Source organism: Mobula birostris, chromosome 2 (genome assembly GCF_030028105.1).
Source record: "Mobula birostris isolate sMobBir1 chromosome 2, sMobBir1.hap1, whole genome shotgun sequence".
Taxonomy (NCBI): domain Eukaryota; kingdom Metazoa; phylum Chordata; class Chondrichthyes; order Myliobatiformes; family Myliobatidae; genus Mobula; species Mobula birostris.
Genome location: NC_092371.1, coordinates 168211054 through 168234714, shown reverse-complemented (window position 1 = coordinate 168234714; position 23661 = coordinate 168211054). Strand labels below are relative to the sequence as shown.

Here is a 23661-nt window from a genome sequence, read left to right as displayed (position 1 = left end):
CTTTATAAGGCACTGGATAGAATTCATTTGGAGTATTGTGAGCAGTTTTGGGCCCCATATCTAAGAAAAGATGTGCTGGCATTGAAGAGGGTGCAGAGGAGGTTCATGAGAGTGATACCAGGAATGAAATGGTTAACGTATGTAGAGTGTTTAATGGCTGTTGGCCTTTTCTCTGCTGGAGTTTAGAAGAATGAGGGAGGATCTCATTGAAACTATCGAACATTGAAAGGGTCAGATAGAGTGAGCATGGAGAGGGTGTTTCCAATACTGGGAGAGTTTAGGACAAGAAGACACGGCCTCAGTATATAAGGACGTCACTAGAACAGAGATGAGAAACTTCTTTAGCCAGAAGGTGGTGAATCTGCAAGATTCATTGCCTTAGACAGCTCTGAAGGCCAAGTATATTTAAAGCAGAGCTTGATAAGTTTGTGATTAATTAGGGTATCAAAGGTCATGGGAAGAATGCAGGAGAATGGGGTTTAGAGGGAAAATAAACCAGCCGTGATGGAATGACAGATCCAATTTGATGGGCCAAATGGCCTAATTCTGCTCTTATGTCTTATGGTGGTATGTCCCACCTCCATTTACCAACGTGAGCCACGTATGTACCTGGCCCCCCCCCCCCCCCCCCCCCCCCCCCCCCCCCCCCCCCCCCCCCCCCCCCCCCCCCCCCCCCCCTGGCCCCCAGCCCCCCCTTTGTGTGCACATAGCCTACATTTGATTCTTGTTGCATGTATCAGAATGGGAATCCACCCTCCCTAGTCTGATCCTGCAGTGAGCCCCACTCCACACCAGCTAGGGAACCTACCACCCGAGCCCGGCCCAACCCAGGACTGATACCCGTCCTGTGCCAGCACGGAAACCCCTGCCTGGTCTGGTCCAGGTACAGCTCTGGCTCTGCACTGGTTAGGGGACCTGTCATCCTTACACTGTCTGGCCCAGGTACAGGTCCCACCCCACACCGTCGAGAAGTCCACCATCCTTACCCAGCCTGGCCCTGATCTGTTTCAATGTCGAGACCAGTGTTGCCTGGGACGAGTGGTGGATGGACTTAAGTTACTGTCATTCATCCTCTCAGAAAAGATTGTAAAAAGGTTAAAAGCTTAACCTTGAAACATGCAGTGAAATATGCCACTGGCATCTACGGCCAACACAGTCTGAGCACTGGGGGCAGCATTGCGTTCTGGCACCAACATTGCCTGCCCGTAACTTGCTAATCCGAACGTTTCAAATGTGAGAGGAAGCTGGAGCTGTGTGAGGAGTCCCACACCGTCATGGGGGGAGTGTACAAACTCTTTACAGACAGTGGCGGGAATCGAACCCTGAATGCTGGAATGCTGGCACTGTCAGGTGGTGCTACCCCGTTGTGCTGTCAGTCAACTCGGGTCAGACAGCAAGGCCTCCCTTGCCAGAACTCACCCACGTCCTGACGGTGATTAGAAAGCAGCCAGTATGAACTAATTTTTATGAGTTATTGTACATCCCACTCACAAATGTTCTGTGGATCAGACATCTGGGGACACCGGATAGCTGCTCTCTCATTCTGTTGACTAATTGCATCTTACTAAACCTAAACAAATAGCGTCCAGTTTATATGTGTGGGCAATTTTGGCAGGGTACTTGTACAATTCGGAGTGGATCCTCCCACGAACTGTCTTGGTATTTATTTTACTTTTACGTTGAGTTACACCACAGCAACAGGCCCTTCCAACCTAACCCAGTTACACCCATGTGACTGATTGACCTATGACCCCACACATCTTTGGAATGTGGGAGAAATCTGGAGGAAACCCGCACAGTCACGGGGAGAACGTACCAACTCCTTACAGACAGCAGCAGGAATTGAACCCGGGTCACTGCACTGTAATAGTGTAATGTTCGCCACTGCGCTACCATAGCTGCCCAGCGCAAAGGGGCAGGAGAGGGAATGTCTGGAGTGGGTCGGCCTTTGATTATGCTGGCGGCTTTGCTGAGGCAGCAAAAGTGTGGACAGAGCCTGTGGATGAAAGGCTTGTTTCGCTGATGTATTGAAGCTTTAACAGGGCTAACTTCTACACTACTGTGCTGCCCCTCCCCGCTACGCTGCGAGTTGTTAAAGTTTTGAAAATGCTTTCACAACATAAAGACAAAAGAGGCCGCTATTTGGCTCTATGTTAAGCATGACTCCATTTCAGGGACAACAAAGCTAAAAGAAATTCTTCTCAAGCTGTGAGCAGCAGTAGCTGGGTAATTGAATGTGGAAGGATTTGGGGGAGGCAATAACAGCGGGAAGAAGTGGTTCGATTACTGTCAGGATCATGTGGCAGCAGTGCAGAGCTTGAAGTTGGGTGGGCGGACAAGAGGCTTTGCCCATTGTTCTTCTTAACTATATGGTAGATATAAACCAGATGTTCTGAGAGAGAATGCAGAGGAGATTAACCAGTACGTTACCGGGGACAAGTGAGTTCAAAGATGTGCGGAGACCAGGGATAGTTTTCTGTAAAACAGAAAGTGAAGGGAAGATTTAATGGAGCTGCTCCAAATAATGAGTGTTTAAATTGTGTAAGTTTAAGGAAACTGTTTATGCTCGAGTGAAGGAGGATGTGAGGTGGCTTGATAGAGGTGTACAGGAAAATAAGGGGCATAGATCGAGTGGAGAACCAGGGCAGAAATGGCTAATACGAGTGGGCATGATTTTAAGGTGATCGGAGGAAAGTTTAGGGGGATGTCAGAGGCACGTTTTTTTTTACACAGAGACTGGTGGGTGCATGGTATGCCCAGCCAGGACTAGTGGTAGAGGTAGATACATTAGGGGCATTTAAGAAGCTCTTAGATAAGCACGTGCTTGATAGTAAAATGGAGGGCCATGCAAGAGGGAAGAGCAAGATTGATCCTGGAGTAGGTTAAAGTGTCAGCACAACATTGTGGGCTGAAGGGCCTGTACTGTGCTGTAATATGCTGTGCTCTATCAAAAGATGCAGATTTAAGAACCAGGAAAGAGTAAGAGAATACGTTTATCCAGCACGTTGTTTTGATCTGGATTGGCCCACATGGACAATACAGTAACAGGCCCTTCGGCCCATAATGTTGTGTCAATCTAAATAAAGCAATGATCAAATGACCAACTAAGCTAATCCCTTCTGCCTGCACAACGCCCATATTCTTCTCTTTTCCTCACATTAGTGCCCCTGTCTAAAGACCTCTTAAATGTCCTGCCTCTACCACCACCCCGGGAAGCAAATTCCAGGCACCCACCACTCTTCGTGGAAAAATAAAATATCTCTCGCATCTCCTTTGAAATTACCTCTTTCACCTTAATGCATGCCCTCTGGTATTAGGCATTCCAACCCTGGGAAACTGGTGGAGACAAGTTCAGTAATAATCTCTGTGTGTGTGTGTGTGTGTGTGTGTGTGTGTGTGTGCGCGTGTGCCCTGAACTCCTGGTGAAGTCGTTGGGGCGCCGTCATGACAAGCTTTTGGTTTGCTCATCGTACGGCATGTCTCAGGCATCTGAAACCTGGCGGAGCCCATCCCTCTCCAGGTGTTTTTTTTTTTAAACGAGGTCGAGTTGTTAGCGCGACACTCAACCCAGGCACGGATAGAGAGTGTGCAAGGGAGCCGGCTGGATTCGAACTCTGGACCTCTGGCCCCGAAGTCCAGCGCTGATGCCACTACATAATGATCTCCAAAGGGTAAATCTTAAAAAGAAATTATTTGAGGGCTGTGGAATAAAGCAAGGGGTCTGAGGCTAAATGGATGGCTTCTCAAAGAGAAGGAGCCAGCTCTATGGGTTAAATACTTTACTTTGAAATCCCCCCTGAATATTAGAACAGAAAGCCATTCAGCCCATTATGTCAGTGCAGACCTAACAAAACCAACTTGGGCTAATTCTCTTCCCCAGTTGCTGGTCCATACTCTTCATGATACTTTTTGGAAACCACCACAGTTTTTGCCTCCACCACTGATTCACAAATTGGCCGCTAGAAACTTTGTTTCACCCTTTTCTGATGCATTCAAGATGTACTATTTGGATCCCAGAAAAAAGTGAAATTGGACTAAAGTCATTTTAACAGGCGTGGTGACGTTCTGTGCACAGTGTAGTCCACATTGGTCCCACTGCAGTGTGATAAAGCCTAACTTGTCCTTGTGTCAAAGCATAGTTGGGCTAGTTAGTGTACACTACACTGACTATACCTGACCGATAAGATGTAGCCATTCTAATACTGGCTAATGAAGTGTCCCTCATGCCTCCTTAGCCACCTGACCTCCCTATTCTGACACTTGCAGTGATGCTCCAAGGTTGCTTCGAGTCAAGTTTATCATCACTGACATGTTAAGTTCAAGTTTATTATCATTCAGCCATACCCACATAAACAGCTAAACGAAACATTGTTCTTCTGAGGACAGGGTACACACAGCCCATATAATTACGTCTTGAAACTTGTTTGTTTTGCAGCAGCAGTACAACACAATACATAAAAAATTGCTACAAGTTAAAATAATATGTTGAAAAAAGTGCTAGAAGAGAACAAAGCAGTGAGGTAGTGTTCAGGACGGTCCAGACATCTGATGGTGGAGGGGAAGAAGCTGTTCCTGAAACATTGAGTGCATTTTTAGGCTCTTGTACCTCCCCGCGGATGGTGATAATGAGGAGAGGACACGTCGTGGGTGGTGAGAGTTCTTCATGATGGATGCTGCCATTTTGAGGCACCACCTTCTGATGATGTCCTGGATGCTGGGGAGGCTCGTACACATGACAGAACTTACTGAGTCTCCAACCCTCTGCAGCTTTGTCTGATCCTGCGCAGTGGCCCCTCCATACCAGACAGTGATGCAGCCAGTCAGAATGCTCGCTGTAGAAATTTGCTGCAGACTTTGGGGCAATACCAAATCTCCTCAAACTCCTAATGAAGTGCACCAATATGTTGGGCCCAGAATAGATCCCCTAAGATGTTGACAGCCATCTCTATACCCCTAAGTAACCTTCCATTTATTCTGTATTCCGGAGTTCATCTGCTCCCCCTGCAATTCTCTGCACGGAATTCTTTTTTCCCCACTTTCCTGGCCACTGCAGCTTTCTGCTTCGCTGTCAGTCACAGAGGTTTCACTGTATTGATGGGACTACCTCTCCATTGTATTCTGTCAGGAACCTCTACTGGACGGACTGGAACCGAGCAGCCCCCAAGATCGAGACCTCTTACATGGACGGAACACACAGGCGGGTTCTCGTGACAGATGATCTGGGCCTGCCCAACGGACTCACCTACGACCCATACGCTGCAGTGTTGTGTTGGGCTGACGCAGGTATATGGAACTGAGAGCTTTTTCTGTGTATAGGTTTTAAAGTCCCTGAATGCATAAATTCACTAGCTCACTATGCAGCAACATTTCTGCAGCTCATGTTACTGACCTTAACATTTCCTAATTTGTCCAACTTTTAGCTGCAGGTATTCACTCAGTAGCCACTTTATTAGGTAACTCCACTTCAGGGTTTGACATGTTTTGCGTTCAGAGATGCTCTTCTGCAGACCACTGCTGTAACACATGGTTATTTGAGTTACTACTGCCTTCCTGTCAGCAACTGGAATATCCCAGCAGAGAAATTTGCTTTTATCTCTGGAGGTTTTAAGCTAGATTGGCAGGGGTGGAAGACTTGAGAGAGCAATGTCAGTGAGAAAACAGAGGTAGAGTGCTTATAAAAAGTATTCACCCCCTGCCCCCTTGGAAGTTTTCATATTTTATTGTTTTACAACATTGAATCACGGTGGATTTAATTTGACTTTTTTGACACTAATCAACAGAAAAGACTTCTGTGTCAAAGTGAAAACAAATTTCTACAAAGAGGTCTAAATTTATTAGCATTACTAAACACAAAATAATTGATTGCTTAATTACTCACTCCCTTCAAGTCAGTATTTAATAGATGCACCTTTGGCAGCAATTACAGCCTTGAGGTCTGTGTAGATAGGTCTCTATCAGCTTTGCACATCTGGACACTGCAATTTTTCCCCATTCTTCTTTACAATACTGCTCAAGCTCTGTCAGATTGCATGGGGATCGTGAGGGAACAGCCCTTTTCAAGTCCAGCCACAAATTCTCAACTGGATTGAGCTCTGGATTCTGACTTGGCCACTCCAGGACCTTAACGTTGTTGTTCTTAAGCCATTCCTGTGTAGCTTTGGCCTTACGCTTGGGGTCATTGTCTTGCTGGAAAACAAATCTTCTCCCAAGTTGCAGTTCTCTCACAGACCGCATCAGGGTTTTCCTCTAGGATTTCCCTGTATTTTGCTGCATTCATTTTACTCTATACCTTTGCAAGCCTTCCAGGGCCCGCTGCAGTGAATCATCCCCACAGCATGATGCAGCCACCACCATGATTCACGGTAGGGATGGTATGTTTTTGATGACGTGCACTGTTTGGTTTATGCCAAACAGTGTTTAGTCTGATGGCCAAAAATCTCAAATTTGGTTTCATCAGACTATAAAACTTTCTACAACTGACTTCAGAGTCTCCCACATGCCTTCTGGCAAACTCTAGCTCAGATTTCATGTGAGTTCCCCCCCCAACTCCCAACAGTGGCTTTCGCTTTGCCACTCTCCCATAAAGCTGAGACTGATGAAGCACCTGGTCAACAGTTGTATGTGCAGTCTTTCCTATCTCAGCCGCGGAAGCTTGTAACTCCTCTAGAGTTAGCAGAGGTCTCTTGGTGGCCTCCCTCACTAATCCCCTTCTTGCATAGTCACTCAGTTTTTGAGGATGGCCTGCTCCAAGGGATATTCAGTGACCTGGAAATTTTCTTGTATCCATCTCCTGACGTGCCTTTCAATAACTTTGCAGAGTTGTTTGGAGTATTCATTTGTCATCATGGTGTAGATTTTGTCAGGATATTGACTCACCAGCAGTTGGAGCTTCCAGATCCAGGTGTATTTTTACTACAGTCAATTGAAACACCTTGACTGTACAGGTGATCTCCATTTAGCTAATTATGTGACTTCTAAAACCAATTGGCTGCACCAGTGATTATTTGCTGTGTCATGTTAAAGGGGGTGAATACTTGTGCAATCAATTATTTTGTGTTTTATATTTGTAATTAATTTAGGTCACTTTGTAGAGATTTGTTTTCACTTTGGCACGAAAGAGTTTTTCTGTCAATCAATGACAAAAAAAGCCAAATTAAATTCACTGTGATTCAATGTTGTAAAACAATAAAACATGAACATTTCTGGGGGGGGGAGGATACTTTTTATAGGCACTGTTTGTGCTGTAACCAAAGGGTGTAAGCCTAACAATCAGCATAGGCATGTTTACAGTAAAAGAGCAGATAGGACCATTGCTTAAAGTTACATCTATTTCAATGCATGTAGTTTAAAGGATTAACGAGGAGATTTATTTGTCACACGTACACTGAAACAGAGTGAAATGCATCATGGGGCAGAGTGAAACAGGCCAGTCCAGTGCCAACATAGTATGCCCAGAACTTACTAACCCTAACCTGTACGTCTTTGGAAACTGGAGCACCTGGAGGAAACCCATGCAATCACAGGAAGAACATACAAATTCCTTAGAGACAGCAGTGGGAATCGAACCCGATCACGGCGTTATAAAGCATCATTGCTAGCTGCTACACTACCATGCCACCCTGATGGAACACTACAGACTCCAGTGAAACACTACCTTGGACTTGTCTCTGATCTTGTCGTCCTGTTTGTGCACTAAGCTCTTGTTTTTCCCCTCTCTTCACTGATGTATAATTTCTGCCTAATTTATGTTCTGTGTGTTGACTGCACCTTCGTGCATGTGAGGCTGCCGCAAGCTAGAGTTTCATTGTGCTTGTACGTGGCAGTAAACTCAACTTGAGAACATGGGGCAAGAATGGCTCAGAAACTAGGGTCAAGGGTTAAATGTTGGATCAGTCTAGGCCTCTACTCGGTGTGATGGAGTTGGCCAGGTTTCTCTACAATTTCCACTTCTCCTGTGCCTGACCTTTAAAAAAGAGGTGCAAATCTAGAACTTCTTTCAGAAAAACTGCAGACATCGGGGCTAATCTTCAAACTGAAGAGTTTTATTAATTACTGAAGGCAGGGAGCAAATGCCAATGCATTATCAGACATTGGGGCATAAGTGGAAGTAATTTGCCATCTCAGGTGCATTCATTTTGAAAGGACTAGAATGTAAAAGCAGGGATGTAATGCTGAGGCTTTACAAGGCATCAGCCGCACTACGTTTGGAGTATTGTGAGCAGTTTTGGGACCCATATCTAAGAAAGAAAATACTGGCATTGGGGAGGGTCCAGAGGGGTTCACAAAAATGATCCTGGCAACGTAAAGGTTTAAATGTTGGATTACTCTCGGCCTGTACTCATAAGAGTTTAGCAGAATGAAGGCGGGAACTCACTGAAACCTATCAAATATTGAAAGGCAGAGATAGAGTGGTCATGCAAAAGATGTTTCCAATAGTGGGAGAGTTTAGGACCAGAGGGCACAGCCTCAGAATAGAAGGACATCCCTGTAGAACAGAGGTGAGGAGGGATTTCTTTGGCCAGAAGGTGTTGAATCTGATGAAATCATCGCCACAGACAGCCATGGAGGCCAAGTTATTGGGATTTCTGGGCATAAAGGCCTAATTCTGCTCCTTTGTCGTACGGAAATACTCACTAGATAAGCAAAGGCTTTAAGGAGGATCTTAAAGAATAAAATGATTCAAGACTTCTGTGGGTTATGGTCCTAGATATATACAAGAGATATGCCCAACGCCAGCCCCCTAGGCCTGAGTCGACGTAGTATATACAAAAGAGATTTGAATATCTGAGGATAAGAATTCTAAACTAGCGATGGTGCATTTAATGACTGAGCACTCCTGAATGGGATTAATGTTTGAAAGATTTTAATGAATACATTGTGTCCTTGGAGCCATGTCCTGCAGTTCTAGTTCAAGTTTAATTGACATTCAACCATACACATGAATACTACCAAATCAGATTCTGGGGCAAGAGAGTAAAGCACAGAACCAGCAGTTGCACACAGCACACTATGATAACAGAAAAGCTTAGTTACAAAACAAATAATATTATAATAGTAGTAATGTAGCCCAAGTCCCTGAGAACTGTGGCTTGTCAATTGATGGTACATGGATTTTGTCCTGGAGCCACGTTTCTGCAACATTTCCTCATTTCATGCAGTGAGGCCACAGGTGGACACAGTCCAGCTTGTCTTCCACCCATCAAATGCCGAAGAGTAGCACCAACCCAGCACAGAATCCAGCGACACACAGCCAGCTCTGACGTCTCCTTCCTCACCAGCCACAACAGGCAAACCTGAGGGCCTGGTACGTGCCACAACTGAGGCCTGTAGCTCCCTCACTGGCAGTCTCGCCAGTGAATCAGACTCACAGTATCCTACACAACCAATGTCCAACGGGCCCTTGCGATCACAGCAAAAACGTCCAAAACAATCACCCGTTGGATCACGCACCAAGATCCTGGCTGAAGCAGGCTGCAACAAGGAGCACAGCAATACTAGCTCCATCACTATCCAGCAAATTGCCCGTGGGATAAACCTGCAGTACTTGCTGTTCTTGATAACCAGCGGTGTTTTCCGATCGGGAGGACATAAAGGATGAATAACTACACCTTTGGTTGAACGCAGAGAGGCCGCTGTGTCCATGCCCGCCGCCATCTTACCGGAAAAAAAGGTAGTTCATTGTTGAAGCCCTAGTGTGAGCCCAAACACAATAGCCCATGTGGGTAAAATACCAAAATGATTCTTGGAATGAGGAAAGACATTCAGCCTTTAATCTGAGAAGTGCTTGTACTAAAAGCGTAAATCAGTTTGCAGTCGCTGGTGGTAAGCAACAAGTACAGTTGTCGCCAGTACCCGAACAGTGGGATGTTGTTGAGTGTTAAAGGTTCTGGATCAGGTTTCACTGATTAATGTTTAAACTGACGTTGGGGGTATTGAAAAGTTAACTGCAATGAATTGTGAAAGGGCAGGTTCCGTACCCAGTTTTATTGGTGAGATTCCTGCTCTCTCAGACTTTCCCCCCACTTCCCCCTCTGCCTTGCTCAATTCCCCTCTCCCATTCACACCCCATATGTCCTCCACTCACACCCCCCTCCCCATTCATGCCACACCAGCCCAGCTCTTGTCCACCCCTACTTCCCAGCTCTTGCACCCCCTCTCACCCACACCTACCCATCTCAACTCTGCCCACTCTCACACAACTCCACCCTCACCACCTGCTCCCCACTTCTGTGTCTGTCTCTGCCTCTCACCCACACACACCCAGTTAACATTTCAGGGTATTGTCTGTCTGATCTCAGTATTTCCAACAATGAGATATAGAACATAGCACATTACAGCACAGTACAGGCCCTTCTGCCCATGATGTTGTGCCAACCTTTTAACCTGCTCTGAGATCAATCTTACCCTTCCCTTCTAGATATTGTTAAACAGCACAGGAAAGATTACTTTTTGGTTTGGGTTGCTAGTATAGGCATGTTTCTGTTTTTCCATTAAAGAGCTGTTAAAAATCAAAGATAGTGAGGAAAGCTCCCCCCACAGAGCAGACCAGGATTGTTCTAGTGGTGTTATTGTTACCTTAATTAATTTCTTATTCTGTACTTTATCTAATTAATTGAAGTTAAGTCTACAGGTATTGAGGTGAGGTGTTGATCTCTGAATCAGTTGTCCAGTAGCATTAACTGTTTGGCCCGAGCCACTGTCCTTCTGGAGTGAGATTTGTAACCATTTCATTCCCTGCAGGGACCCAGAGGTTGGAATGTATAAATCCGGATCGCAGTGGACGTAGGAGGATCCTTCAGGGTACCCGGTACCCCTTTGGAATTACGAGTTACGGAAGATACTTGTATTACACTGATTGGAGGAGGTGAAGTAACCATCTCAATCACTTTCTGGGATGACATTATATATAACATGACTATAAGACGTTGGAGCAGAATTTGACCCTTTGGCCCCTCGAGTCTGCTCCACCATTCGATCATGGTTGATATATTATCCCTCTCAAACCCATTTGCTGCCTTCTTCCCATAATCCTTATGCTGTTACTAATAAAGTACCTATCAACCTCTGTTTTAAATATACCCAATGACTTGGCCTCCAATGCCATCTGTGGCAATGAATTCCAAAGATTCACCATCTTTTGGCTAAAAAAAGTTCCTCCTCATCCCTATTCTAAAGGGATGGCCTTGTACCTAGAGGTAGTGCCTTCCAGTCCTAGGCTCTCCCACTATAGGAAACACCTTGTCCATGTCCACTTATTTGAGGTCTTTCAGTATTCGGTAAGTTTTAGTGAGATCCTGTACACCCCATCCTTCTAAAATCAAGCGAGTACAGGCCCAGAGCAAACATCTCCTCTAATTTTCTTTTACAGCTGCACAGACCGACCATTTCTCTGAGCAGGAAAGTTTTGCACAGCCTGAAAGGATTTCAATAGGGGATGCTTCATAAGGCAGCATCCTTCACTCCTCAGGACATGCTGTCTTCTCATTGCTACAATAAGGATGACAAACAACAATGACCCCTTAGTCACATCACCTCCTGTTTTGTACCACCAAACCTGTTGTATATCCAGTTAGTCGGCTGTCCCTGGATTCCATGCGATCCAACCTTACATGTGAGTAATAGCCAGGAGAAGGTCATCAGTTATCCCACAAGGTGAGAGTCTATTCCAGAGGTCCACTCTTCCCTGGGAAAGGAATCGCCTCCTGACATTTGGCTTCACTTGAACTTTGCACAGCTTGCTGTGACTAAGTAAATTATTTGGCATGCTTTACTTTCTCTTGGACATCAAAGTGGTTCAATGTGTTAATTGAGACAATATGAGTGTTTAGTTAAAAATCTTGAATGCACACACTATAAAACAATTCAAACGAAGTGCGACATCAGCCAAAACCTCAACTGAAACTGCACATCTTGGGACATATCCAAGGTGTTACACAACATGTCATTCCTTCTTTTACTTAATAAATGTGCAAATGTCTCCTTATTTCATGAATAGACATTGCTTAGATTTTCATTTGTAAGATACACATTGTTCATCCCTTTTTGCAGCAACTGGTTTTGTGAGATAGTACATTGACAGTAAGAGTTTCAGACAGGTAATTCTGATTTTCCTTTTAGAGATCATATTGTTAATGGTGCCCGAATGCTAAATGTCCGAGAGTAGTTGCAAAGTTTAAAGTAAAAAGGGATTGTCAGTCTTTCTGTGTAGTTTTTCCAGTGATTCTTTTGTATTTCTTTGTTCTACTGTGAGTGCCTGCAAGCAAATGAATCTCAGGGTAGTGTATGATGACATATACGTACTGTGATAATAACTTTATTTTGAACTTTGGTCTTGGAAATGTTCGCAGAACCTTTGGGAGTTGAAGTATTTACTGGGGCAAAGTAAACTTTCTATGTCACAGTCTGTGGGTGTGTGAAAAAGTCTTTGAAAACTCCACACACTGAGGTGCTGTGTTCCTTAGTCTTCTGCTAGGTAGAAATTGGAAGTATAAATTTAAAGAAGATAAGATTTGTTTGGAGCAAAGCAAATTAAGAGGAGATTTAACGAAGATGTGGATTTTTGGCGTTGTCTACAGAAACAGGAGGGTCAGTAACCAAAGGACATGAATTCAAGGGGGCTGCTAGAAAAGAGCTGAAGAGCCGTAGATTCATGGGGTGCTATAGCACAGAAACACGCCATTCAGCCCAACTAGTCCATGCCACACTCTTATTCTGCCTCGTCCTCCCATCCATGCAGTTATCCAAACTATTTTTAAAAATGAAACCAAACCTCCATCCACCACTTCTTCTGGCAACTCGTCCCACACTTTCAACACCCTCTGAGTGAAGAAATTCCCCCCCTATGTTTCCTTTAAACATTTCACCTTTTACCTTTAACCTATGACCTCTAGTCTAGTCTCACTGAACCTCAGTAGAAAATTCTGCTTGCATTTACCCTGTCTATATCCTTCACAAATTTGTATACCTCTGTCAAATCTCCCATCATTCTCCTGTGCTCTGGGGAAATTCAACCTTTTCCCAATGACTCAGGTCATCAAGTGATATCCTTGAACAGCAATTTATGGTTTGAAAGGATGATGGAAATATATTCTGCACTATGAGCTGTGTATATACAAGAAAGAAAAACGTTTAGAGGACTATGACTGTAGGAAAAGTGAGACTAATTGGATTCCTCTTTCAAAGAGCCATGGAAATGGTGACTTTTATTCAATTTGCAGGGAATGTTGTCTTAATTATAGCCAAGTATGCCACAGAAATTTAGTGACTGCAAATGTTTAACCATTGTGTTGTCTAAACTTTGTGTTCATATAGGGACGCTGTTGTAGCCGTGGACCGTATTGTTGGACGAGAAACTGATGAAGGAAAGCCAACACGGCGGTCCCGATTGTATGGAATAACCACAGCGTACTCACGGTGTCCCCAAGGTAATGTGCACTCTGTAATCCTGTGATTGAACTTGTGCTCTTTGTTTGGATCACTGCTGCCTTCACTCTCAGCTGTTACACGGTCATATTGTCATGTAAACTTCAGAAAGACTATTCCTCCAGTTTCTCAAAATTGCATCTAGTATATTGAGTTAGACTTATTCCAATCCAACAATGTCTTATTCAAAATTCTCTGTGCTGCTTATAAATTGTCCCTCAACATCACCTTCTCCACATCTTTAATTTCCTACAGTGTAGCATCGTGCTGAGTGTAATGCTTTACAGTACCAGCCATAAGATCAGAGTTCGATTCCCGTCACTGCCTCTAAGTTTGTCTGTTCTCCCTGTGAGTGCACGGAGTTCCTTGGGTGATCCGGTTTCCAACCACGTACACTGTGGGTTAAGCTTAGTGAGTTGTGGGGATGCTACGTTGACATCTGAACTGTGGCAGCATTTGCAAGCTGCACAGCACAATCCTCACTGATTTAATGCGACACAAGTAACACATTTCACTGCATGTGTGGATGTAGATGTGACCAATAAAGCTGATTTTTCTTCAGTTCCAGTGTGATGACCACCTCACATTCTAATCCCTTCACTGCAGCTTCCAATACTTGAGCTTCCGAGGCCCCGTCTGAATCGCCTCCATCTATCCCCTTCTTCTCCTTGTTTCAGACCTTCCTTAAAACTGGCTTCTTTGACCAAGGAGCAACAGCAGATTAGCCTGAGCTTTAATTGTCACACAGACACCTTAACATACAGTGAAATTCATTTTGTTTTGTGTCAACACCAACACAGTCCTGAGAGAAGCACGCAAGCTGCCATGCTTCTGGTGCCAACGTAGCATACCCTCAACATAATAACTCTAAATGTACGTCTTTGGAACATGGGAGGAAACCCATGTGGTCATAGAGAGAACATACAAGCTACTTACAGACAGTGGCAGGAATCACGTATGCTGCAAAGCTAACTAGTACAGTTTACTGGAAGAACTCAGCAGGTCAAGCAGCATCTGTGTGAGGAAAGGAATTGTTGACATTTGAGGATCAGGTTCTCAACTCGAAACATTGACAGTTCCTTCCTCCCCATAGATGCTGCTCAACTCACTGGGTTCCTGCGGAAAATAGTTCAGCACCTGCAGACTCTGGTCTCTTTATTTTTAATGTCCAATCCTAGTAGCTCTTTATGTAGCTCATGTTAGAGATGGACTGGTGACATTCGCTGATGTGATTCATTTGAGCAAAAGTACTATATCATGTGTGTTGTTGTTCAGTGAGGACACAGACTTCTTATTTTGTCTTCTGCACCCTTCTTTCCAGTCCTGATGAAGATCTTGGCCCAAAACGTCGACTGTTTATTCCCCTTCAGGAATTCCTTCAGCATTTACTGTGTGTTTTTCCTGAGGGGAAAGAGCCTGCCTGCATTCTTCCCAACTATACTCCTCCCAATTTTGTATACCTCTATAAGATCTCCCCTCACTCTGCTGTGCTCCAGGGAATGAAGTCCCAACCTAACTGCTAAGCAATATGGTGGTTAAGTAAGCATCTTGTGTGTTGGCCTTCATTAATCAGGGGACTGAGTTCAAGAGCCATGAGGCAATGTTGCAGCTCTATAAAACCCTGGTTTGTCCACACTTGGAATGTTGTGTTCATTTCTGGTTGCCTCATTATAGGAAGGGTGTGGAAACTTTAGAGAGAGTGCAGAGGAGATTTACCAGGATGCTGCCTGCTTTAGAGAGCATGTTTTATGAAGTGAGCTTGGGCTTTGCTCTTCAGTGTGAAGGAGAATCAAAAGGTCTTGATGGAGATGTACAAGGTGATAAAAAGCATGGATCATGTGGACAGCTGGAGATTTTTTTACTAGGGCAGAAATGGCTAATACGGGGGGAGGCATCACTTTAAGGTGGTTGAAGGAAGGTATTGGTGGAATGTCGGAGGTAGCTTTTTTTTAACATGGTGAATGGTACATGGAACACACTGCCAGGGGTGGTGGTAGAGGCAGATACATTAGGGACATTTAAGAAACTCTTAGGTGGGCAGATGGATGAAAGCAAAATGGAGGATTATGTGGGAGGGAAGGATTTATCTCAGAGTAGGTTGAAAGGTTGGCACAGCATCATGGGCCGAAGGGCCTGTATTGTGCTGTAATGTTCGATCCTTCCCCCTTAACTTTTCGTGATGCTGCAGTAAGATTTTCACTGCACTTGCGAGTACATGTACTTGTGTGTATGACAGTGAACTGGACTTTGACTTTGATATTGTCTGTTTGCATTGATATTAATAGGACAGAACCACTGTGCTGTAAACAACGGAGGCTGCACCCACCTATGCCTGGCAACCCCTCAGAGCCGGTCCTGCCTCTGCCCCGATACCGCAACGTCTGTCAGCTGTCTGGAGACAAACTAAAGACCGGGTGTTTCAGGGAGATCTCATTACTGTTAAAAGTCAAACCTCTTCCTCAGAAGGCAAACTCCACCATGAAAAATTAAAATATCATTTTTAAATTTTGCTATTTTTAAATTACTTTTTTTATTTGGAATTTAATACACTTATAAATTTACAACTGTAAATATGTTTTATTACAGTTCACTAAATTGTATTGGATGTGATGTTGAGTTCTAACCTAACACACAAAGTGCTGGAGGAACGCAGCAGGTCAGGCAGCGTCTATGGAGAGAAATAAATAGCCAACATTTCAGACTGACACTCTTCATCAGGACTAATGAAGGGTCTTGGCTCAAAATGTCGACTATTTATTCCTTTCCATCAATGCTGCCTGATCTGCTGAGTTGTTGCAGCTTTTTGTGTGTGTTACTGTGGATTTCAGCATCTGCAGAACCTCTTGTGTCTAATTCAAACATTATGTTGCTTCACTGTACTGTCACTTTACCATGAATGAAGCCAACATGTTCGGGTATTATGTTATGCTCTGTACAGCTTTTCAAAATATAGCAAACAAAATAAAATCCAACCTTTTTGTACATTTTTCCCCTTGTAAATTTTTGATTCTTGTCCTGCACTGGAGTCACTACAGCCAGGATACAGCAGCGAAAGGAACACAAACTGTTTTGTGCAGCTGTCCAGTTAACTTGATCGTTCCCGCCAAGCAGGGCTGGTATTTATATTCAAATTCACATGTACAATACATACAGGAAGGTGCATTGTTTGCGTTAACAGCCAGCACACCTTGAGGTTGTGCTGAGGAAGCCTACAAGTGTTGCCACTCATTCCAGTGCCAGCACAGCATGCCCACAATGCTTGGCAGAACAACACAGAGCACAAGAAGCAACAAATCAACAGCAAAACAAAGTTCAAGGTAAATTTATTATCAAAGTACATATATGTCACCATATACAACCTTGAGGTTCAATTTCTGGCAGGCATTCTCAATAAATCCTTTAATAGAATAGTAACCATAATAGAATCAATGGAAGTCCACACCGACGGGCGTTCAACCAGTGTGCAAAAGACAACAAACTGTGCAAATAATAAAAGAAAAGAAATAATAATAAATAAAACAATAAATATTGAGAACATGAGATGAAGAGTCCTTGGAAGTGAGTTTGTAGGTTGTGGGAACATTTCAATGATGGGAGCAAGTGAAGTTATTCCCCTTGGTTCAGAAGTCTGATGGTTGAAGGATAGTAACTGTTTCTTAACTTGGTTATGCAAGTCCTGAGGCTCCTGACCCTTCTTCCTGATGGTAACAGCAAGAAGCGTGCATACTGAGGTGTTGAGGGATCCTAATGGTGGATGCTGCTTTCTTGTGACAGCACTCCATGTTGACATGCTCAGTGTTGGGGAGGGCTTTACCCGTGATGGACTGGGCTGTATCTACTACCTTTTGTAGGATTTTCCATTCAAGGGCATTGATGTTTCCATGCCAGGCTGTGATGCAACCAGTCAATAATACTCTCCACCACTCATCTAGAGAAGTTTATCAAAGTTTTAGATGTCATGCGGAATTTTTGCCAACTCCAAAGAGAGTAGGTGTGCTGCTGTGTTTTCTTCATAATTGACTTACCTGCTGGGCCCAGGACAGATCCCCTAAAATGATAACACTGAGGAATTTAAAGTTGCTGACCCACTCCACCTCTGATCCTCAGATGAAGACTGGTTCATGGACCTCTCTTCTCCTCTTCCTGAAATCAATAATCAGTTCCTTGGTCTTGCTGACATTGAGTTGTTGTTGTGACACCAGTCAGCCAGGTTTTCAGTCTCCGTCCTATATGCTGATTCGTCACCCCTTTGATTCGGCCTGAGACTATGATGTTGTCAGCAAATTTGAATATGGCATGGTAGCTGTGTTTGGCTACACAGTGTAAAGCGAGTAGAGCAGGGGATTAGGAACACAGGCTTGTGATGCACCTGTGCTGGTGGAGATTGTGGAGGTGATGTTGTTGTCAATCCAAATTGACTGGGGTCTGCAAGTGAGGAAATCGAAGTTCCTGCACAAGGAGGTGTTGAAGCCAAGGTCTTGAAGCTCATTGGTTAGTTTCAAGACTTTAACCTTGAGTGGAAAGGGGAAACAAGCCAATTCCAGTCTCCAGCTTCCACTCTCAGGCTTCGACTTCTGGGATTTTGATCGACTTTCAGAGTTTGATCTCCAGTATCAGCTGCTGGACAAGCTGATGTATTTTGCCCTATCACCCCTACTGGGGCACAGGTCACCCACAGCAGCTCCTACCAGAGTCCTCTGTCCTGGCCCGGTCTTTCAAGTTGTTCCCGGGTGCCGTCATCTCAGTGGAGGTCCTTCCTCTCCCAGGGATGAGGTCTTTGGAGCTTCTGTCGGTGTTTCTGTAGGGTTTTTAGGGATGGGGTTGCTAGCCCCATGCCCAACCCACTTCTTTCTGCAGCAGAGCTTGGGATCGTCCATGGTAGAGCTGGACTAGTGGATGATGGGATACCAAACTCTATGCTCCAATTCTGGGTGCACCAGCTCACTGCCTCTCATGCCACCTGCTCAGACATACACCTAGTCCCAGGACCCACTGACCTGGGACAGCCCAGCATCGATAGATGTCCTTCCTAACCCATCCATGTCAGAATTTTTGAACACCTGAGGCCTAGACTCTGGATGTCCTTCATCACCTGCCCACCTCATTGGACTTGGAACACAGATTGAAGACCTGACCTCTAACTCCTCCACATCCCAGTCCCCAAATCCCTCACCCCCCTCGTCCTCAAAACCAACTCAAAAACAGTCTGACCCACTATCTCGATAAAGACCACAGCTTGATGCCACCTTAACCAGAGCTGTATGTTATTAAACATCTGTACCTTAGGCAGGTGCTGAACTACCCTTTCAGCCTTGTGCCATTCATAATGTGAAGGTGCTGTTAAGGGAAGGTTTTTTGCTCGGTGACTAAGATATTTCGGAATTGTAGTCATAATCTTGTGAAACTTGCCTGGGGCAGTTTGCGGTTAACATATCACTTTACAGCAGCAGCTTCCATCAATCGAGGTTCAATTCTTGCCATTGTCCGTAAGGAGTTTGTATGTTTTCCACATGATCACCTGAGTTTCTTCCAGACTCTTGCAGACTGCCCAGCCCAACCCTCACTGATTTGATACGGCGCCAAAAGGGAATTTCATAATATGTATCGATGTACATGTGACAAATAAAGCTAATCTTTAAATTATAGCTTTATCCTCCCCCCACCCCTCACCCCCCACCTTATTATTGAATGTCAGGTGACACACCGTTGACAACAAACAATCTGCAGGAAGAACTCTGCAAGTCCGGCAGCATCTATGGAAGGAATGGAATTATCAATGTTTCTGGACATGGTGGGAGACAAGATGGTCGGTGTACAGAGGAAAAGGGCAGGTGGTGACCCAGGAGTCCAAAGTGATGGGTGGACCGAGGAGACGATGGGCTGGTTATGCCCAGTAGGGGAGGGAGTGGGGGTGCCACACTGTTGAGGTTTTTCATAGAGTGGAGTGTGTTGTTGCATGAATGAAGTCACTGGAGAGAAGTAGTGGTAGCTATGAAGCAGCCTCTTTATTTGACATAACAAGATACAGCAGGTACCATATTGAGAACCTTTTCGTTGAAAGGTCTGCTTGGCCCAGCCCTACACAACATTTTATGTGCTAACAATCAAAGAAAAATTCAGGACAATTCAAAGAAATCCATATTTACAATGCTTCCTTTGAAATACACATCCATACTGCAGACATCCAAATTACAAATTTAAATCAGCACTATTGCATTTTAGATTTAATCTTGAATGCTCATTCAGACGTGAAGGTTGGTCACTGAAATCAACATTCGCTTTATGTCCTAACCCAAAAAATGACCTAATAGCAATCGAATTAGTACAAGTCCATCAACAGAGAAACCAGGGCTGGGGTTGACTCACACAAAATTATGAAGATGGCAGGAAGAAAAGGAAGACACACAAAATGCTGGAGGAACTTAGCAGGGCCAGGTGGCATCTATGAATGAGAATAGCAGTTGACATTACAGCCAAGACCCTTTATCAGCACTGGGTCCTCCAGAGGTGCTGCCTGATGGCTGAGTTCTTCCAGCATTTTGTGTGTGTTGCTCGAGATTTCCAGCATTTGAAGTGTGTGTTTAGGGAAAATAGGAAGTTTTTTTTAACATAAGATAAAGCAATACTAGATCAAAGTTCAAAGTAAAATTTATTATCAGAGTAAATACATATCGCCACATACACCTTAAGATTCATTTTTCTGTGGGCTTACTTAGCAAATCTATAGAACAGTAACTGTAAACAGGATCAATGAACAACAAACAGTGCAAATGCAAATATAAATAAATAGCAATAAATAATGAGAGCATGAAATATCAAGGCAAAGAGTCTTTAAAGTGACACTATCAGTCATGGGAACACCAGAAGTAGAATGAGTGTAGGTACCTCCTTTTGTTCAAGAGCCTGATGGTTGAGGGTAGTAACTGTTCTTGAACCTGGCAGTGTGAGTCCTGAGGCTCCTGTACCTTCTACCTGATGGCAGCAGCGAGAAAAGAGCATGGCTTGGGTGGTGAGGATCTTTGATGATGGATGCTGCTTTCCTATGGCAACATTTCATGTAAATATGCCCAATGGTTGGAAAGGCTTTACCCATGACGTACTGGGCTGAATTTACTATCTTTAGTAGGATTTTCCGCTCAAAGGCATTGGTGTTCCTGTACCAGGCCGTAATGCAGCCAGTCAGCACACTTTCCAGCACACACCAGTAGAAGGTTGCCAAGGTTTTTGATGACATGCCCAATCTCCGCAGACTCCTGAGGAAGTAGAGGCATTGTCATGCTTTCTTCGCAATTATAATTATATGATGGGTCCAGGACAGGTCCTCTGAGATAGTGACACCCAGGAACTTAAAATTACTGACCTTCTCCACCTCTGATCTTCTGATGAGTACTGCACCTGGACATTTGATTTCCCTCTCCTGAAGTCTACATCAGTTCCTTGGCCTTATTGACATTGAGTGAGAGGTTATTGTTATTACACCACCCAGCCAAAATTTCAATCTTCCTCTTGTATGCTGATTCATCACCACCTTTGACATCAGCAAACTTGAATCTGGTGTTAGACCTGTGCTTAGCCACATAGTCACAGGTGTAAAGCAAGCAGGGCAGGGGGCTGAGCACATAGCCCTGTGGTTCTCCTGTGCTGATAGAGACTGTGGAGGAGATGTTTTTGCCAATCCAAACTGACTAGGGTCTGCAAGTGAGGAAATCCAGGATAAAATTGCACAAGGGGTCTTGTAGTTTACTAATTGGTTTTGAGAGGAAAATGATATTAAATGCTGAGCTGTAATCAATAAAGAGCATCCTGATGTATGCATCCTTGCTGTCCAGATGTTCCAGGGTTGTGTGAAGAGCCAATGAGATGGCATCTGCTGTGGACCTGTTGCTCCAGTAGGCAAACTGGAGCAGATCCAAGTCGTCACTCAGACAGGAGCTGACATGTTTCAACACCAGCCTCTCAGAGCACTTCATCACTGTGGGTTTAAATGCCACTGGGGGATAGTCATTGAGGCAGGCTACCATGCTCTTCTATGATTGAAACCTACTTGAAGCAGATGGGTCCCACACACTGCCGAAGCAAGGGGTTGAAGATATCTGTGAACACACCAGCCAGTTGGTCAGCACAGGTTTTCAGTACTCGGTCATGTACTCTGTCAGGACTGAATGATTTCCATGGATTCACCCTCCTGAAGGCAGCTCACACGTCAGCTTCAGATACTGAAACCAAAGGACCATTGGGAGATGTGGGTCTATGTGATGGTTCCTCCATATTCTAGTGATCAAAATGAGCATAGAAGGTGTTGAGCTCATCAGGAAGCGAAGCTCTGCTATCCCCATGTCGCTTGATTTAACTTCGTAGGAGATATGGCATTCAAATCCTGCCACAGCTGTCAAGTATCCCTCATTGATTCCACTCTAGTACAGAATCTTCATCGTCCATGAGATGGCTTTCCAGAAATCATACCTGCACCTCTTATAGCATACTTGATCCCCAGACTTGAATGCTTCTGATCTAGTCCTCAGCAAATTCCGGATTTCATGGTTCATCCTGGGCTTCTGATTGGGGTAAACCCAGAACAATTTTGCGGGGACACACTCAACTTAAGCTGTTTTAATAAAGTCTGTTACGACCCTGGTGTACTCATTCAGTCCTCAAATGAGTTCTTGAACATGGCCTAGTCCACTGACTCAAGGCAAGATACTGTGCTTTATGGAATACAGAAGGAAGGAAACTGTAAAAAAAAATTCCAAATCCCTGTTAACTTTCGGCTGGAGTTTTCCTTTTGCAGATGAGTTAGCTTACAGATTGTAAGCATCTGAATTGTGCAGGAACACGGAGAAAATGGACCAACGTCTGATACAACGTCAACATACCATCCCAACTCCTGTACTCTGAGTATGAAACTAATACGAACATAATAATTTTTCATTGAATTGAGCTTTTTCAAACTTTGTGCTATGCTTGAACAATTTGGAGATACTCAGACTTAAATGTGTAGATTTTTAAAGTACATTGCAGGTTACTTTTATATTAAAATATTGGAGTTTGTAAAACAAGACTGTGCCACGCAGCATTCTCAGCTGTTGAAATGTTAACAAGATTGAATGAGAGACAGATTTCTCTGAGTCACCCTCCATCTGACCCATGTTAAACATTTCCCATACTCAGTTCCAGAAAGAAAAGAGCACACTTTTGTTTTGACATACATCAATTTAGAAATCTAAATATTACCAAAGACTCGGTAAGATAGTCCCAGCTACTCAGTTCATCTCCATCTCCCCCACGTTCCCAACTTCCCCTTCACTTGGTTTCACCTTCTGGCCTGTACTCCTTCCCTTCCCCCACCTTCTTATCCTGGCTTCTTTCCTCTTCCTTTCTGGTCCTGATGAAGGATCTTGTCCTGAAACGTCAACCATTCATTCCTCTCCATACATGCTGCCTGACTTGCTGAGTTCCTCCAGCATTTTGTGTGTGGTTCTCTGGATTTCCAGCATCTGCAGTCTCTTTAGTTGTGGTTGGTTAGAGTTTTGAGGTTTATTTAATGTTTTGATACTCGCCAGTCTGTTGGATTTTTCCATTATGCCAAGAAAACTTGATGACACTTTGCTTTGGTTCAATTGTTTCTTTTGGGATAGCACCTCTGGATCTGTGGAGTGGTATCAAGTTGGTACAAGTCTTGTCTAAGACAATGATCTCGGTGTCCAGTGTCATGTTGCTGTCAGTAATATCATCACTGAGAGGTAAATTCCGTGACAATAATGCATCTGTCTTGTTGGATGCAATCGACTCAGGTGTGTTCTTCAGTTGAGTATCCATTATCTAGTCCACGTGACAGTTCCATGTCTGATCTCCAACATCCACTGTGTACATCAATGGTCCAGATCTTGTAGCTATCCTACCAGGTGTCCACTTGTCTTTTCAGTAATCATGCACTAGGACTTCCTGTCCAATCTCAAAGCTCCTTGCTGAGTCACTTGGCAACTGTTTATCCTGCACTTCCCTCCATAGACCTGGCTTCAGGAGGCCCATGTGAGATCTCTGATTCCTGCTCACGAACAGTATTGCAGGTGTTTGATTTGTTGTCGCATGAACAGAGTTCTGAGATACAAAAAGGAAACTGTCCACCTTGTGCTGTAGAGAAATGTCCTCCTTGTCCATAGCTTTAATTGACTTCTTGAAGGTTTGGATAAACCTTTCAGCTAACCCATTCATTGTTGGGTGGTGAGGAGCTGACTTGAA

At 44.2% G+C, this 23661-nt stretch overlaps 1 protein-coding gene across 1 annotated transcript in view; it reads left to right on the top strand.

The window, feature by feature from the left end:
• Positions 1–16409, top strand: part of nid1a (nidogen 1a) — a 157486-nt gene extending 141077 nt beyond the window's left edge. The window contains 4 exon segments of the mRNA XM_072251057.1: positions 5126–5283; positions 10741–10864; positions 13312–13424; positions 15708–16409. Of these exon segments, the coding sequence (XP_072107158.1) occupies positions 5126–5283; positions 10741–10864; positions 13312–13424; positions 15708–15829 (517 nt within the window). The 3' untranslated portion in view covers positions 15830–16409.
• Positions 16410–23661: the final 7252 nt, after the last annotated feature.